General features: G+C 38.7%; 1 protein-coding gene across 3 annotated transcripts in view; it reads right to left on the bottom strand.

Moving 5' to 3' along the window:
* plcb1l (phospholipase C beta 1-like) overlaps nt 1-19,172 on the bottom strand; it is a 189,453-nt gene that overhangs the window by 28,640 nt on the left and 141,641 nt on the right. For 2 of the 3 annotated variants that reach the window (XM_086166987.1, XM_086166988.1), the window contains exons 22-32: nt 15,557-15,656; nt 15,368-15,472; nt 14,350-14,465; nt 11,008-11,146; nt 9,997-10,050; nt 9,671-9,890; nt 6,929-7,097; nt 2,466-2,542; nt 2,288-2,377; nt 2,125-2,182; nt 1,866-1,952 (exon numbers count right to left, since the gene is read on the bottom strand). In XM_086166987.1, coding sequence (XP_086023113.1) covers nt 1,866-1,952; nt 2,125-2,182; nt 2,288-2,377; nt 2,466-2,542; nt 6,929-7,097; nt 9,671-9,890; nt 9,997-10,050; nt 11,008-11,146; nt 14,350-14,465; nt 15,368-15,472; nt 15,557-15,656 — 1,215 coding nt within the window. Of the gene's footprint in view, nt 1-1,865; nt 1,953-2,124; nt 2,183-2,287; nt 2,378-2,465; nt 2,543-6,928; nt 7,098-9,670; nt 9,891-9,996; nt 10,051-11,007; nt 11,147-14,349; nt 14,466-15,367; nt 15,473-15,556; nt 15,657-19,172 lie in introns of those variants that run through there. The other variant, XR_015107685.1, reaches the window with a different exon arrangement.

Below are 19,172 nucleotides of genomic sequence, written 5' to 3'. Positions count from 1 at the left end.
CTATAAGGCGTTACTTTTTTTACAAGCTTTGAACACTGCGGCTTCGACAACGATGCGGATAATTTATGCATTTTTTTGGGTCTAACTAACTTCCGAAACGATGCGCCAAAATATTTAGTCTCGTCACATCGGACCAATGAAATTACCGTAAAATTTGGACTTTGATGGTTTTTGTGTTATTTATTATTCATCTTTTTTTTTTCCATTAGCTGTGTTTCCCCTTCGGAAAAAAAAAAAAAAACATTTCCAGTGCACACTAATGTGTGTTACCGGTACGTATTTAATTAAAACTTTAAAAAAAAAATTTGTTCAGCGACAGAATATCATGTTCTAACGTGGACACCTGCAGCTTGTCGACAAGTGCAGCCTATATTTGCAAAAAATAGACTTATTTGTTTCTTTTTCAGGCGGTGCGGCTTATATTCAAGTCTGGAAAGTACTGAATTTGCACTTCCCGCTATTACGCTAATCTGAGAAAATAAGCAGCCGATATATTTGAAATATCTGAAGGACATGAGGAGGTTTGTAAACAATGCCAAGGATAAATGTCAACATTTTACACCATTTTAGTCAGAGGAAGTTGCATGCTATGTCAAACAATAGCCAGATCTTTGATATTTTTAAACCCTTTGCTCATTATTTATTCCTGCATATTCTTTTTTTTTTTTTAAGATTATACTTTATACTATTTTTATCTTTTACAAGTATTTTCAGCATCAAACACTCATTTCCCAAACACGGGCTGGTTAAAGTACATCTCATGTTGCATTACCGTGGTATTATTATTTTAATCACCTTAATAATCAAGTGTGTTAATGAGCTGCTGTTTTTAAGGGCGAACCCTGCAGATCCGCCGCCGTGTCTCTCGATTCCAGGTGAATATTTTACAGTGTGAGTCACCACGTGAAGATAATGGCTTGTTGGATGTTAGAAGGCGTTTTTGATGAACATTCGGTGGAGGTGCGATATTCATTCCATTGACTAGCACTTACTGTGCTAAGCTTATTAGCGGGGGTGGATTTGTAGCTCCCTTCTGCATCTTCAGCGAGGATGAAGATGAAGATGAAGAAAATAGGTACATTTACCCCGAAAGTTTGTTATTCTTCCCCGAAGGCTCCATTACCATTACCATTTCTGTGCAATATTCAGAACTGTGCAATATTTCATTTCATAACAGCTACACTACAATTTTTCCTTTTATCATACTATTGTGCACTCCTTACCTCACTTGTTACTAAGACACTTATAGTTTTATCACTTGTTTACTAAGACACTTTATAGTTTCACTGAGACACTTTATAGTTTATTTTTATTTCTAATTCTGCCTTTTTCTTTTTATTATTTATTGCTCTTATATTTTCTGGAACTCTGGCACAACAATTTCCTTCGGGATTAATAAAGTTGTTCTTATCTTATCTTATCTTATCTTAAATTGAAAAACAAGCTCTACGTTGCATATTTAGTGATACGGTCTAATACGAATGTGGATGGAGATTTTTTTTTTTTACACGCCAAGCGAGATAAATACACTTGGCGGGAGTTTGTGATTCGCGACATAATATTAAAATCATTTATGAAGGGTTATGTTTTTTTTTTTTTTGCCACCTTCATGAAGACCAGCAGCTTAGCGATGGAAAATCAGGACAGCCTGTCCATCTGGTAGCAAATGCAATATCAGCAGATTTGGGTGAAAATACAACAACGCACGGCGGAACAAGTGCATTCTGATTGTTTCAAGAGAGGTTTTCTATCTCCCGGGCAAGAACGAGTTTTACATTTTTACATCTTTTTACTTTTCAGATTTCATTTTCATTCTGTTTTCACGTTTTTTTCCATTTTTTTTTTTTTTTTTTTTTTTTTTTTACCTTCGGCCGTTCATCCAAAATCTGCTGGCGGATGTCCTGGTGCTTTTCCAGAAGCCTCTCCTGTCTTTTACTCTGAGCGTCTTCCAGCTAAACACACAAAAACACACACACTCTACATGAGGTCTTAAAATAACACGGGGGCAGTGTGGCGTGCATGGGGGAATATTCATTTTCCCATATAATTATATGATGTTAACGCTAAAAATAAATGTCCACTGTTATTTGCTTTCCCTCGAACGGCGGCCTCGTCTCGTCTCACCCGCTTGATGTACTGCACCACCTCGTTCACAAATGATCTGTTGATCTCCAGCTTCTCTCTGTGGGCAAAAATATCCTCAGTCAGAGCAGCGTCTCGGCCCCCGGAGCGATTCCTTGGCACCGAGTGACATCTAGTGGCCACGAGAGTAAATCAAACGTCTCACTCCTCCGTCACGTTCTTGTCTTTGGATTTGGCCTCGTTGATCTTCTCTTGTCTTTTCTTGTCCATCTTTTTCTTGAGGTCCTTCTTTTCTCTGCGGACGATGAGACGGAGGTTTTTAGAGAAAAAAAAAAAACAAAAAATACAAATAGAAAATCGGGTTTTACGTGAAGGCGACTTACTTTTCGCAGACGTCTCTGAGCTTTTTGAGCTGAGCGCTCTGACACTCTTCAGCTATCGCTGTCAACTTCTCAACCAGCTACAGACGAGACGGGGAGGTTAGAATGTGACACAGCAAAGAGAGCAACATCTGCTCTCAGTAACTGACATTTAGACGGGATCTTTTTTTGTTGTTGTTGCTGTTTTTGGAGACGAAATCAACATGTTCACAGGCAACAAATGTCTCGCCCTTATTCTGAAGATGACGCCGATCTGTGTTTGACAGCCGGTACGAAAGCGGGGCTTCATTAGACCTTGTTTTTATTTACGGTTTTTCGGATCGGACGCGCCGCACAGACGCTCTCTGCCGGAAGGGTCAGATGTTACCACTGCTATGCCGACGACACACAGCTGATCTTGTCGTTCCCTCCGTTCGACACACAAGTGGAAACCCGAATTACAGCTCGCCTGTCCGACATGTCGGATTGGAGGGCAACTAACCGCCTAAAGCTCAACCTAGACAAGCCCGAGTTGATCTTTCTCTGTCCGCACAGAGACGTGGCCGTCACCATCGACAACCAACTGTCATTCTTCTAGATTTCGGCAACTTTTAATACGTGTGTTGAGCCGCATTTTGTAATAACAGTGCATTTTGTAATAAACGTCCAAAATGTAATCACTTTTTCATTTCATTTTGTAATAAAGCCGCATTTTGTAATAAACTGCCCCAACGCATTTTGTAATCAATTTTGCCGCATTATGTTATAAGTTATTACATATTGGGAAGATTATTACAAAATGCACTTGCAACTTTTTTATTCTCTAGGAAATGTAATAACATGGTGCATTATGTAATAACAATTCTAAAGCATAAGTTTGTTAATTGTATTTTATTTTACTTAAAAGTATTTGTCAAAGCTAGGCCTATTATTAGTATCACCGGATTAGCCTAGTAGCAGTACTTAGCAATTACTATCAGTTCACTATTCAAAGGTTGCATTAACAGAGAATATTCTATAAATTCCATGTTATTACATTTCATAGAGAATAAAAAAGTTGCAAGTGCATTTTGTAATAATCTTCTCAAAATGTAATAACTTATTACATAATGCGGCAAAATTTATTACAAAATGCGTTGGGGCAGTTTATTACAAAATGCGGCTTTATTACAAAATGAAATGAAAAAGTTATTACATTTTGGACGTTTATTACAAAACGCACCGTTATTACAAAATGCGGCTCAACATACGCGTGACGCCAATAGAATTCAATCATTCATTCATTAACTTCTTTTCTACACCGGTCATCCACCATTTAGCAGCAGGATCCTCCTGGACCGATCTACAGTTTTGAACGTCTCGCGTGATTTTGGATGGAAGGAAACCGAACACCGAAGCAGAAAATGGAAACCGAACACAGAAAAGGTCGGAATCCGACCGGAAACCTTGTCGCTGCGAGGCTGAGAGATGATTTGACTCAACGGGGGTTTTTAAAGCATAGCCGCTCCAAAACATTAAACACAGAGAGGGGGAGGTAAATTAAAACCGTTTGAAAAATAAATACAAATTATTAAATGCATTTAAAAAAAGGCGAAACCAGTTCCGCTTCCTTTTACAGTGATTGGAATCTGAAATAAACTCGAATGAACTCTGCGACCACTTCAGCTGTGTTTACATTGCAGAAGAAATTAACTTTTCCACACCACAAGCAGCCCAGTGATGGCCCAAGTATTCCTGTGTATGTGTGTGTGTGTGTGTGTGTGTGTGTGTGTGTGTGTGTGTGTGTGTGTGTGTGTGGTGGAGGGTTCATTACCTAGAGCAGCAGTTGTTGATTCATTTGATTAATATAAATGCTGTGTGTTTGCTTTTCTGGGCAGTGAAGCAGCAGGAGTCAGTCAGTTTATCATGCAGAGCCAAATAAAGTTCCTTTCCTTTCCTTGCTTCCTTTCCTTTAACCTTCTTATTCCTTTTCCTTTCCTCTCCTCCTTCTCTTTCCTTTCATCTTCTTTCCTTTCCTTTCCTTTCCTTTCCTTTCCTTTCCTTTCCTTTCCTTTCCTTTCCTTTCCTTTCCTTTCCTTTCCTTTCCGTTCCTTTCCTTTACTGTTCTTACTATTCTCTTCTTTTTCCTTTCCTTTCCTTTCCTTTCCTTTCCTTTCCTTTCCTTTCCTTTCCTTTCCTTTACTGTTCTTACTATTCTCTTCTTTTTCCTTTCCTTTCCTTTCCTTTCCTTTCCTTTCCTTTCCTTTCCTTTCCTTTCCTTTCCTTTCCTTTCCTTTCCTTTCCTTTCCTTTCCTTTCCTTTCCTTTCCTTTCCTTTCCTTCCCTTTCCTTTACTGTTCTTACTATTCTCTTCTTTTTCCTTTCCTTTCCTTTCCTTTCCTTTCCTTTCCTTTCCTTTCCTTTCCTTTCCGTTCCTTTCCTTTACTGTTCTTACTATTCTCTTCTTTTTCCTTTCCTTTCCTTTCCTTTCCTTTCCTTTCCTTTCCTTTCCTTTCCTTTCCTTTCCTTTCCTTTCCTTTCCTTTCCTTTACTGTTCTTACTATTCTCTTCTTTTTCCTTTCCTTTCCTTTCCTTTCCTTTCCTTTCCTTTCCTTTCCTTTCCTTTCCTTTCCTTTCCTTTCCTTTACTGTTCTTACTATTCTCTTCTTTTTCCTTTCCTTTCCTTTCCTTTCATCTTCTTTCCTTTCCTTTCCTTTCCTTTCCTTTCCTTTCCTTTCCTTTCCTTTCCTTTCCTTTCCTTTCCTTTCCTTTCCTTTCCTTTCCGTTCCTTTCCGTTCCTTTCCTTTACTGTTCTTACTATTCTCTTCTTTTTCCTTTCCTTTCCTTTCCTTTCCTTTCCTTTCCTTTCCTTTCCTTTCCTTTCCTTTCCTTTACTGTTCTTACTATTCTCTTCTTTTTCCTTTCCTTTCCTTTCCTTTCCTTTCCTTTCCTTTCCTTTCCTTTCCTTTCCTTTCCTTTCCTTTCCTTTACTGTTCTTACTATTCTCTTCTTTTTCCTTTCCTTTCCTTTCCTTTCCTTTCCTTTCCTTTCCTTTCCTTTCCTTTCCTTTCCTTTCCTTTACTGTTCTTACTATTCTCTTCTTTTTCCTTTCCTTTCCTTTCCTTTCCTTTCCTTTCCTTTCCTTTCCTTTCCTTTCCTTTCCTTTCCTTTACTGTTCTTACTATTCTCTTCTTTTTCCTTTCCTTTCCTTTCCTTTCCTTTCCTTTCCTTTCCTTTCCTTTCCTTTCCTTTCCTTTCCTTTCCTTTCCTTTCCTTTCCTTTCCTCCCCCCCTGTGTGTGAACCCATATAAAAACAAAATGTTTAAAATCTTAATCTGTCTGTGACTCTTCAAGCCCTCCATGAGGTCAGGCCAGGTCAGGAGAGGAAATGTGAAACAAGTGTGTAGGACAAAAAACAGATGAATGGAAGTAACACACGTGTAAAATGGTTAACTGTCAATTTACTGCCTTTGTGCAAAACCTTGGAAAACATATTAAACTTCTATTTAAACTGGGAAGGGGTGAAATGTGAAGTTTCATTTTGGGAAAAATAAGAAACTAAAAAGTGGAAGTTTCTGTGAAAATGTGGCTGATGGAAAAGAAAAAGCGGAAAATGAAAAGAAAAAGTCGCTTCTGTAGTGTTGGGATTGAGGGAGGGGTGTAATCCATGTGAGTGTGACTTCTAACTTCAAATATTAAATACACAGTCCGCCCGACAACACAAACACCAGCCAAGTTTAACTTACCTCCATTTAAATCTATTTATTAATAATTCACTTCCTCTTAGGACTCCAATACATGCAAGGTTGTGACGGGAGAAAGGTAAAGCCAGCGCTAAGAGTCTAAAATAGATGATGGTTAAAAACTTATGCAATCATAAGTTGAATCATTCTGAGGTAAAACAGAAATAAAAAAGTTCAGGTCGGTTTCCTCCAGCTTCTTCAAACCAGAGAGGGATTGGCTGTGAGACTCTACAGGACTGTCTCGGAAAATTAGAATATTGTGATGAAGTTCTTTATCTTCTGTAATGCAATTAAAAAAACAAAAATGTCATACATTCTGGATTCATTACAAATCAACTGGAATATTGCAAGCCTTTTATTATTTTAATATTGCTGATTATGGCTTACATCTTAAGAAAACTCAAAAATCCTATTTCAAAACATTAGAATATCATGAAAAAGTAATTTTGTTATTTTAATTGCACTACAGAAGATAAAGAACTTTATCACAATATTCTAATTTTCTGAGACAGTCGTGTATATGATGTGCGAATCAGAGGGTGACTTGTACGTCTAGTACGAAGCTCTGTCATTGGCTGGCCACCAGGAAGAACCCCTCCGCCTCTCAGCCAATCAGAGAAGGGCTAGGCTCCAGCCCCGAGTGCAGGATGAAGTTGTTTTGATAATGAATGAAATGATGAATGATGAACGTCAACCGGATGAGTGTGTGTGTGTGTGTGTGTGTATATGTGTGTGTGTGTGTGTGTGTGTGTGTGTGTGTGTGTACCTGCTTGATATGCTCTCGTTTCTGGTACTTCTCGCTGTAGTACTGCTCCTGGCGGAGGGTGAGGAGCTGCTGCTGCTGCTGCTCCTTCAGCTCGGCCAACCTCTGACCGCACTCCTGGTCCAGATCGCACAGCTCCTGGTCCAGTGTGGACAGGGAGTGATCCGACCGGCTAACACACACACACACACACACACACACACACACACACAAATACAGACAAAAGCAGTTGCCTTAGGTTCGTTGATAAAGTCCTTCTTAGTCCGTTCTTATCTACTGCTCCTCATTCTCAAAGGAGCTCAGGGGTTTTTTTATCCGGCACCTTTTGGAAAGCTCATTCCTGATGTGACAGGGATTTTTTTAAAAATAAAAGTCTAACTTTTCATGGACCAGCTCTCAAATTCAAGCACCGAAACGGTTGCATCGAATTGTGGTCTAGGTGACGCACGTTAATCCCTCTGACACTAATGTGTACGTTTAAAAAAAGCCAGTAAGAAAGTTGATATCTTTCTACTTTCTAAGCCAAATTCCATCAGAAATTCCATCTGATTGTCTTAAAATAAAGATGTCTAACACGTGAATTGACCGTAAACTACATTTCCCACAATTCCCGCCGATCATGTTACCCGTCCAGTGACGGCATCCGGCCATTAGATCGCAGTGAATCCACATCAATTCCATTTTCAACACGTGGAATTGAGAAATACAAATTATCCCTAAATATCCAGGAGGAAAAAAACAAAGGATGCAGATGGAAGGCTGTTTCGAGAAAGACGGGAAGAAAGATACATGTTTGGAGAACCGCTATGTCTTTTGCGTCATGAGGCAGAGTACGATCTACGTTGGCATTTTGAAACCAAACGCGGAGCTAAGTATGCTAAACTTCCAGAAAAACAACAGATTGTCCAAGAATTAAAAGCCAAACTAGGACGGCAGCAGAATGTGTTGAAGAAAGACGCGTCAAAAAAACAATGCAGCGCTGAAAGTTGATTTTGGAACAGAGCAACTAGTAAACATCATTTGGTTTTACATCTATGCAAATGCAGATGTAACATTTTGGATTTGAATGAGTTATTGCACATTAAGGAGTAGTTACAGTTATTTTACATGATATTTAGTTACATTTATTTACATCTATACTGTCACCTTTTTATTTATTTTTTGGTAAAAAATGGCAAACTCAATAGAAGTCACAAAATATTAAGAAATCAAATAATATGTCTTCATCACAGGAATATAACGATGGAGACTGATTGAATAGAAAAAAGTAATTATTTAAGAGTGTTATTACATTCATAAAACACAGTTCCTCAAATGTTCAGAAAAAGGTCATCTCTTGCTCGATAATTATTTTTTCATAATTATTTTTTTATTGATAAGCGGACTGATTTAAGCTGAATTGAGCTTTTCACATTTTTTTTATCCTTGCTGTTGTAAATCCATTGTCACCCTGCTTATCGATTTTTTCTGTTATCTATTCTCATCCTTGTTGTTATCATTTTGGTCATCTACTCTTGTCCTTATTGTTGTTGTCATTCTGTTGTCTATGTTAATGCTTGATGTTGTCATTTTGCCTATCTAATTTTATCCTTATTTCTTTTGTTGTCATTCCGTTATCTATTTTTATCCTTGTCATTCTGTTGTCTGCTTTTTTTTATCCTTGTTGTCATTCTGTTTTCTATTTTTATCCTCGTTGTTGTCATTTTGTCTATGGGGATCAATAAGGTACTATCTTATCTTATCTTATCTTATCTTATCTTATCTTATCTTATCTTATCTTATCTTACCGTACCTTACCTTATCTTATCTTATCTTATCTTATCTTATCTTATCTTGTTTTACCTTATCTTATCTTATCTTATCTTATCTTATCTTATCTTATCTTATCTTATCTTGTTTTACCTTATCTTATCTTATCTTATCTTATCTTATCTTATCTTACCACCTTACTTTATCTTATCTTATCTTACCTTACCTTACCTTATCTTATCTTATCTTATCTTATCTTATCTTATCTTATCTTATCTTATCTTATCTTATCTTACCTTGCCTTACCACCTTACCTTATGTTACCTTACGCTACCTTACGTTATCTTATCTTATCTTATCTTACCTTACCTTACCTTACCTTACCTTACCACCTCACCTTACGTTACCTTACGTTATCTTATCTTATCTTATCTTATCTTATCTTATCTTATCTTACCTTACCCTATCTTATCTTACCACCTTATCTTATCTAATCTTATCTTATCTTATCTTATCTTATCTTATCTTACCTTGCCTTACCTTACCTTACCACCTTACCTTATGTTACCTTACGCTACCTTACGTTACCTTATCTTATCTTATCTTACCTTACCTTACCTTACCTTACCTTACCTTACCACCTCACCTTACCTTACCACCTCACCTTACGTTACCTTATGTTATGTTATGTTATGTTATGTTATCTTATCTTATCTTATCTTATCTGTTCCCTGATGTTGACACCATTATCGTGAATCCCTCAGAGTTTATAAACAAAAAAAAATGATAAATAAACCATAAAATCCATGACATCATATCGCAGAGAATATTTGTATTGCTAAATAGATGCCGACATATTGATCGTCTTGAAGAAGTAGCTTCACGTCTCATGCAATCGCACGCACATCCGACATATTGAACCCGTATCCCCGGTCAGATCGCGCTCGGCGGGTCCGAGTCGATGCCGTTTGACGAAAGCGGAGTCGGAACACCTACCTTTTCTTACCATCTCGTTTGTGGCTCTTCTGCAGGGCAGAGCGCCGGCGCTGATGTTGGCTCTGCAGCTCGGACGCCCGAGCCGTATGCTCCTTGATCAGCTCGCTGGTCTTGCGGTGGTGTTTCCGCACCAGCTCCTTCATCTCCTTGTACTGCTTCCTTTGCTCTCGGACAAAACCCTTCTGCTGTTTTAACTCCTCCACCGTTTGCGCCTCAAGTTCTTCAGATCATGATAATTTGGATAAATGTTATGCACGGTCTGAAATTTGATGCGATGTCAGTTTTAGTGTGAAATAAGAATGAATAATGTGAGAAAAAGACTTTACCGGTGAGAACACTCATAATTATATCTTCGGTCTTCACCGATGGCTTCAAGGAGCCTGATGGAAAACAAATAAAATAAAATAAAGGTGCATGTCAGCAGGGACATCTGCTTGAGATTTAACTGCTATTCACAATAAAGACGTTTGTTTGAATAAACAAAAAAAAAAAAAAAGAAAAAAAAACCAACCTGAGATTTGATTACATTTACACAAAAAAATAATCTTATAATCTTCTCCGAAATATTTACACTGTCAATCACACATTAGCTTGACAAACAGAATAAATATGAAAATGTAAAACAGTCAAACAGTACGACATGTCTACTGACTTATCTGTATACTTTATCGAAAATGTATATTATTATATTACTATATATATTATTTGTCATCAGACACTGACAAACAGGCACAGAAAAAAAAAACACTTACAATAATAACATTTACAAATTATGATTAAATGTTTTTGATCTATTTTCATTGTAATTATAAATCAGAAAAAAAAAAAAAACTACACCTGAGCTCAAGCTAATGCGATGCAATTGACAGTAAAAAAAAAAAAAAAAAAAAAGTTTTAGGGGACTTGGATGAGATTTTTTTTTTTCTTTTTAACAAGAATAGCAGATAAGTTGCAAACACGCGTTCAGACGGGATGTACACTGCTCAAAAAAATAAAGGGAACACTTAAAAAACACATCCTAGATCTAAATGAATGAAATATTCTTATGAAATACTTTGCTCTTTACACAGTTGAATGTGCTGACAACAAAATCACACAAAAATGATCAATGGAAATGTATCAACCCATGGAGGTCTGGATTAGGAATCACACTCAAAATGAAAGTGTAAAAACAAACTCCAGGCTGATCCAACTTTGATGTAATGTCCTTAAAACAAGTCAAAATGAATCTGTGTTGCTTCCTGAGTGGACACTATGATTTCACACAAGTGTGATTGACTTGGAGTTACATTGTGTTGTTCAAGTGTTCCCTTTATTTTTTTGAGCAGTATATTTACCTGCAGACTGAGGCTGGTGGCCTCCTAGCGAGGGGGGTTTCGGGGCGATGATAGGCGTGTGGCTCAGGCCGTTCTCCGCGGGTAAAACCGCCCGCTGGTCCACCTTGGACTCCATCGGGGCGTCGCTTCCTGCTTCCACCTGCACGAGATAATCACACATGCTGAATTTTCTCTTTTATAAGTCTTCTGAAACAGCATTTTAATTCCGCTCGGGTCACGTTTCAGAGCGGGATTTTTCGTCGGACGTATTTCCATCTTTGCAGCCGCGGAGCCTCCGTGAGTAGTTACACCTTTTAAAAAAGTATTCAGAGAAGATAAGAAATGTGTTTTTCCCAAGTTTCCAGTCGTACCCGTCCGTGGCAGTTCACTTTGTAGATATATCTTTGGTAACCCGTTCTCAGCATGGCTCCCCGTTCGGCACCGCGTTCCCAATCTAACACTTTTGTGAATAATAACGTCGTCACGCCACGTCTTCTGCTATTTCCCCCACCCGATGCTCCGCTCTGCTGACTGTTGCCATGGACGCAGCGTGAAACAGCCCTCCATCAGCCATCCTTGCGGGTAATCGCATCAGCTGGCAAAGCGGAAAAAAAAAACAAAACAAAAAAAAAAGAAGACGCCGCCTGCTTCCGGCCTTAATCCCGTCTCCTGCCGCGCGCCTTCCCCTAAATTCATCCCCGTAAATACCTTTGCAATGCGGCCACCTTTGAAAGAGAAACACGGCTAAAGCTAATTGCCTCTTTGGTTCGTTTCCCCTCCAAACGTTCGGGACGTTTTGGGAAGTTCGTCGTCGTGAGTCACTCACATCTGCGCTCGCGCCGGTTGAATAAATAGCAGATACAGGTTAATTACACGCAGGAAGTCGTTCCCCCTCCTTTCATTATTCAAAGGTCAGCTTGTCTTACTTTTACTCATCTGTGTTTAATCTGCGATAAATATAAGTGAAAAACAACGGGAGACCTACATTAGTGGGTTTTTCTTCGCAGACGTCCAGCTAGAAGTCCAGCAGCTCTCGCACTGTGTGCGATAAACGCACCAAATATTGTGATAATAAAGAGTCGCTTCTAGTCAGAGTTGAAAGTCTTGAATTGCATCTCATCAAATTTCATTTCATTTTTTTTTATTTCAGCCCATTTGTGTGATAGTAAATTGAATTCCATCTGGTTGAGGACATCCGAGAAATAAATTGGAGACAAATAACCCACTGATGAAAAGTTATCTGAAACCAGTGGAATAAACTAGTTTTTGGATGTCCTTTAAATAAGAATAAAAGATAAATTGGTTTTGTAAAATTATACTCGCTATAAATATACGTAATCGTACAAATTCCAAGTTTTGTTTGCGTTTTACTTGTTGTTTTTAGGGTTTTTTTTAATATTCTGAGGAGAACTGTCTTTCATGAGGATTTGTGGGGATAAAATGAATTATTTTTGCATGTTTTAAGTATAACAATTTGCATTCCGTGCATTAGCATGTATGTCCAGCTAGGTTGCAGTTATTTACTCCGAAGGATTACAGGGATAATGTGAATAAACAAAACAAATAATCATCTTTGAAAACATTTTTCTTCAGGCATCATCTCTGTTTCGCTGATACGTAGCGATTTTCACCGTCCGTAATTTAACATGAAGGTCATTTAACAAAGATCTCAATACACAACATGCATCCTGTGGCATTTGTTGTCACGTAAAACACACCACGAGTGTGTAATGTTTACAACACAATCTCTCTCTTGGGAATTGATGTCACAGTGGGAGCAGAACGGGAGGTCGAACTTATGGAAGGTTGAAATTAAGTTTGAACAAAAGGTGACTCTTGGATTTAGTTGTGATGAATCACATCATGTCATAATTTAAAGGCTTGGATTGATGTTTGATATTACTGGAATGAATTATTTTAGTCTTAAACGGTCCAGATACTGCAAACAAGCAAGGAACGCTTTGTCAAAGCATTAATTTAAACCCAGCGGAACCGGATCCCGTCTTATTGCTTCTGTCGAGCGTTGCAGAGATAACCTTTGATTGTCTCGGCTACCCAGACGTTTCATGAATCACTCCATTTATCTCGGTTCGAAAGTAATCCTGTCATAAAAAATATATATTTTTTTTTTGCAATGGAGCAGAAGTATCCCGCCGTAGAGGTTGGCCTTTTCAGCTCGAAAGGGGAAATAAGATTTATATCAAGAGGTATCAAATGGCGATCAAACACGAGAGGAAATGCATCTCACTGAAACAAATAATACTTCATTTTCACATTTTGAGAATGAAACGCACCTGGTTGAGATGCAGTGAATTAGAAAACAATTCATCTTGTTTTCGGTAAGAAACGGTTCTTTTATTTCACACCCTAAAACACATTTTATATTTATAACCTGCCGTTAAAATGACTATAGCAAAAAAATGCGATAAGGAACTTTCCTCTGCTCGGTGTGATTTTGATGTTTTCTTTTTGACATTACTTCCCATCCCATTTTTAATGCACTTTACCGTTAATTTGCACCCCGTTGTTATTATTATTATTATTATTTTGCTATTTTCGTGGGATCGTGAGAAACATCTTCTCAATTCCTCTTTATGTGCGGAGAAATAGACAATAAATCTAACTTTAACCAATTAAAACGTATTTTTTTCAAATTGGTCACATCGAATAATCACTGACTTACATTTATTTGTTTGCATTTAAAGCGTTGTAACAGAATGTCGCAGACGTCTCTACAAGGCCCTAAATAAGTATTTATTTTTATCATTTGTTATTTTGTTAGAAACGTCCTCTCGATTCCTCCGTAAGTTCAGTACGTGCAGAGAAGTTGATGATAAGCTGACTTTGACAGTTAAAAAAAAATATTAAAAAAATCAGTGTATGCAGGTTCAAAAAGAAGACATTGGATTACATTAAGATCAGGAAAAAACACTTTATCATCTATTTAGTGGATATTTATATCGACATGAAATAAGTCTGCAATTCATGTGTTATATTTATTAGCCCTTGTGAGATCTTAACATTGTGTTTACAGGTAAAAAATGACCCATTAGATTATCTTTGCATCCTAGTGGTGAACAGCCCACATGGAAACATAAACAAAAAAGAAGTATCGCTTTTTCTAATTATGAGGTCTCTTTAGGAAAAGTCATAAAATTTCAAGTTGGAAAAAAATAGGTTAAGGTGTTTTTTCCTACAGCTAAACATCATAGCGGGTCACTTTTGACCCGCAAAACAACACGAGGGTTAAGCTAACACCAGCTAATTCGGCATTGACCCGAAATACACAAAAGTCTTCAATATGCAATTTCATTGGAGGTCGGCATCTCGTCGGGACGCCGGACGACGGGAAAAGCAACGCACCTCTTTGTCGCCCTCTTCCTCGCCGCCCTCCTCCAGCGTGAGGGCGGCCAGCTGGTTGGCTCGCTGCTCCATCAGGTTGACGTAGCGGATGGGATTGGACAAAGCCTCGATCACGTCTGGGAGAAAAATAAAAAAAAATAAATAAAAAAAATAAAAAACCTCGAGGTGGCACTTTCTGGACGGGGTGTGTTGAGCCGCATTTTGTAATAAACGTCCAAAATGTAATAACTTTTTCATTTCATTTTGTAATAAAGACGCATTTTGTAATAAACTGCCCCAACGCATTTTGGAATAAATTTTGCCGCATTATGTAATAAGTTATTACATTTTGAGAAGATTATTACAAGTTGCAATTGCAACTTTTTTATTCTCTAGGAAATGTAATAACATGGAATTTATAGAATATTCTCTGTTAATGCAACCTTTGAATAGTGTAAGATAAGAACAACTTTATTTATCCCGAAGGAAATTATCGTGCCAGAGTTTCAAGTAAAACATAACAATAATAGATAATAGTAGGAAGGAGGGAGAATAAGAAATAAAATAAAATATAAAGTATCAAAGTTAAGGCTATAAGGTAGTGATAATGATAGTAATTACTGATAGTAATTGCTAAGTACTGCTACTAGGCTAATACAGTAATACTAGTAATAGGCCCAGCTTTTACAAATACTTTAAAGTAAATACTTTAAAGTAAAATAAAGAAAAGTAAAATAAAATACAGTTAACGAAAAAAAAATATGATTTAGAATTGTTTTTACATAATACACCATGTTATTACATTTCCTAGAGAATAAAAAAGTTGCATTTTGTAATAATCTTCTCAATATGTAATAACTTATAACATAATGCGGCAGAATTTATTGCAAAATGCGTTGGGGCAGTTTATTACAAAATGCAGCTTTATTACAAAATGCAGCTTTATTACAAAATGAAATGGAAAAAATGATTCCATTTTGGACGTTTATTTCGAAATGCGTCTCAACAGGGCGGAAGGTCGTCGTGGAAACCCACCCACCTGCGAACGTGTCGGGAACGTAATCTTTGACTTCCACGTACACGAAGAGAGCCGGCAGCGTGAGCGACTGGTTCTTCTCGTTCCTCATACTGATGTAGTGATAGCCTGCGACACGTCGCTCATGTTAGGACTTCTATGAAAGACGACGGCTTCGTACCACCTTCGCCAGCGTTTATCCGCGTTCATCACCTGGACGGATCGCCGAAACGGGGATGATGCGGTGGCCGATGAACTTCCCGCCTTCTTCGAACACGGCTATCCTCAATGAGGCGAGCGTTGGCAGAACCACCTGCGAAATGGATCAAACACAGCCGTTACCGGGAGCCAAAATCAGTACTTTTGTTAAAAACGTCCGTTCTTCTTCTTCGTTTCTTTTGGGTGATCTGATTAAAACCAACTACCATTATTTTACCGGACCAGAGGTCGGCAACCCGTAACACCCAAAGAGCCATTTGAGAAAAAAGAGCCAAAGAGAAAACACTGGGAGCCGCAATTACTTTTTGACATCTAAAATAAAGGCACCACTGTATATATCGCTTTTTATTACCTTTACATTTTGCATAAACAAGTGTGTAGTGTGTTGCTTCTGAAATTCACAACAGAGAAAATTAAATTCTATTTATGTAATGAACTTTGAGTTTTGGGCTTTCAGAGCGTGTAGCGGAGCCTTGACCTGAATTTTAAAAATAAATCGGGAAAAAATCACTGTGTCGGTAAACAAAAAGAACTAAATATTTGCAAAATATCTTCATAAATATTTAATTTACCTGGTTTATGGGACTTCCTTTTATCATACCATACTATTGTGCACTCCTTACCTCACTTGTTACTAAGACACTTCATAGTTTCACTGAGACACTTTATAGTTTTATAGTTTATGGTTTATTTTTATTTCTAATTCTGCCTTTTCTTTTTATTATTTATTACTGTTATATTTTCTGTAACTCTGGCCCAAAAATTTCCTTCGGTATTAATAAAGTTGTTCTTATCTTATCTTATCTTATCTTATCTTTTGTTCCTGAACTTCTGCGCACAGCATCTGCAAATCGGGACCTTACCGGCTGTTCCGCGAGTGTGATGTTATTTTGAGCGGCGAAAAATAATAAATATAATTTTATTTTAATATTTCAAGATCACAATAATCTTCCAACTTAGAACTAAAAGTTCAAAAAAAGAATTAACACAAATGAAAGACACTTCAATAACTATACCATACCGGATCGGTCGCGGACCGGGTTAACAACGACCGCCATTGGTACTGATGACCTACAGGGTACTAATGGAAATTGGGCTACTGTGGGTCGAAGAACAAGAACAAGAAGAAGAGGAGGAGTGCGTGTTCGGAAGCAGAGAGAGAGGAGGAAAGGAAAGAGTCTGGGACTGAGAGTAGGGACTTTGAATGTTGGGACTATGACAGGAAAAGGTAGAGAGCTGGTCGACATGATGCAGAGAAGGAAGGTGGATATACTGTGTGTCCAGGAGACCAGGTGGAAAGGTAGTAAGGCTAGAAGCTTAGGAGCAGGCTTTAAGTTGTACTATTATGGTACTGACAAGAAGAGAAATGGAGTAGGAGTTATCTTGAAGGAGGAGTTTGTTAGGAACGTCCTAGAGGTGAAAAGAATGTCAGATAGACTTATGAGTCTGAAACTGGAAATCGAAGGTGTGATGCTCAATGTTGTTAGTGGCTATGCCCCGCAGGTGGGATGTGAATCTGAAGAGAAGGAGAAGTTCTGGAATGAGTTAGATGAAGTGATGCAGAATATTCCCAGAAATGAGAGAGTGGTCATTGGTGCAGACTTCAATGGACATGTTGGTGAAGGCAATAGAGGGGATGAAGAAGTGATGGGCAGATTTGGTATCCAGGATAGGAATGCAGAGGGACAGATGGTGGTAGATTTTGCAAAAAGGATGGAAATGGCTGTAGTGAACACCTTTTTCCAGAAAAAACAGGAACATAGGGTAACTTATAAGAGCGGAGGTAGGAGCACGCAGGTAGACTACATCTTGTATAGACGAGGTAACCTGAAAGAGATTAGTGACTGCAAAGTAGTTGTAGGTGAGAGTGTAGCCAGACAGCATAGGATGGTGGTTTGTAGGATGACTCTGGTGACAAGGAAGATGAAGAGGACAAAGGCAGAGCAGAGGACAAAATGGTGGAAGCTGAAAAGGGAGGAGTGTTGCATGGTTTTCAGGGAGGAGTTGAGAAAGGGTCTGGGTGGTCAGGGTGAGCTTCCAGATGATTGGACAACTACAGCTAGTGTTATCAGGGAGACAGGTAAAAGAGTACTTGGTGTGTCATCTGGAAGGAAAGTAGATAAGGAGACTTGGTGGTGGAATGAGGAAGTGCAGGAGTGTATACAGAGAAAGCGGTTAGCGAAGAAGAAGTGGGATACTGAGAGGACTGAAGAGAACAGACAGGAGTTCAGGGAGGTGCGGCGAAAGGTAAAGATAGAGGTAGCAAAGGCAAAACAAAGGGCTTATGATGACTTGTATGCTCGGTTGGATAGTAAGGAGGGTGAGAATGATCTATACAGGTTGGCGAAACAGAGAGATAAAGATGCAAAGGATGTACAACAGGTCCGGGTGATAAAGGACAGAGAGGGAAATGTATTGACAGATGCTAGAAGAGTGATGGGAAGATGGAAAGAGTACTTTGAAGAACTGATGAATGTGGAAAATGAAAGAGAGGCAAGGGTAGAAGAGGTGACTATTGTAGACCACAAAGTAGCAAAAATTAGTAAAAGTGAAGTGAGGAAGGCATTGAAGAGGATGAAGAGTGGAAAAGCAGTTGGTCCTGATGATATACCTGTGGAGGTGTGGAAGTGTCTAGGAGAGGCAGCGGTAGATTTTCTGACTAGATTATTCAACAGGATCTTAGAGAGTGAGAAGATGCCTGAAGAATGGAGACAAAGTGTGATGGTGCCTATTTTTAAGAATAAAGGGGATGTGCAGAATTGTGGCAACTACAGAGGGATAAAGTTGATGAGCCATACAATGAAGGTATGGGAAAGAGTAGTGGAAACTAGACTGAGAGCAGAAGTCAGCATTTGTGAACAGCAGTATGGCTTCATGCCTAGGAAGAGTACTACAGATGCAGTATTTGCGTTGAGAATGCTAATAGAAAAGTACAGAGAAGGCCAGAGGGAGTTGCACTGCGTTTTTGTAGACCTAGAAAAAGCATATGACAGGGTGCCAAGAGAGGAGCTCTGGTATTGTATGAGGAAGTCTGGAGTGGCAGAGAAGTATGTTGGACTGGTGCAGGACATGTATGCTAGCTGTGAGACACTGGTACGGTGTGCTGTAGGGGTAACAGAGAAGTTCAAGGTGGAGGTGGGACTCCATCAGGGATCAGCACTGAGCCCCTTCTTGTTCGCAATGGTGATGGATAGGCTGACAGATGAGGTTAGACAGGAATCCCCATGGACCATGATGTTTGCGGATGACATTGTGATCTGTAGTGAGAGCAGACAACAGGTAGAGGAAAATCTAGAGAGGTGGAGGTATGCTCTGGAAAGGAGAGGAATGAAAGTTAGTCGCAGCAAGACAGAATATATGTGTGTGAATGAGAGGAACTCGGGTGGAGCGGTGAGGCTACAGGGAATGGAGATCAAGAAGCTGGAGGATTTCAGGTACTTAGGGTCAACAGTCCAGAGCAATGGAGAGTGCGGAAAAGAGGTGAAGAGACGGGTCCAAGCAGGTTGGAATGGGTGGAGAAAAGTGTCAGGGGTACTATGTGATAGAAGACTATCGGCCAGAATAAAAGGAAAGGTGTACAAGACAGTGGTGAGACCAGCGATGATGTATG

The sequence above is a fragment of the Fistularia commersonii genome, chromosome 20, assembly GCF_037954325.1.
Source record: "Fistularia commersonii isolate RoL2024-O1a breed Wild chromosome 20, RoL_Fcom_v1.0, whole genome shotgun sequence".
Lineage (NCBI taxonomy): Eukaryota > Metazoa > Chordata > Actinopteri > Syngnathiformes > Fistulariidae > Fistularia > Fistularia commersonii.
Note: the sequence above shows the minus strand (reverse complement) of the source record. Positions and strands in the feature narration are given on the sequence as shown.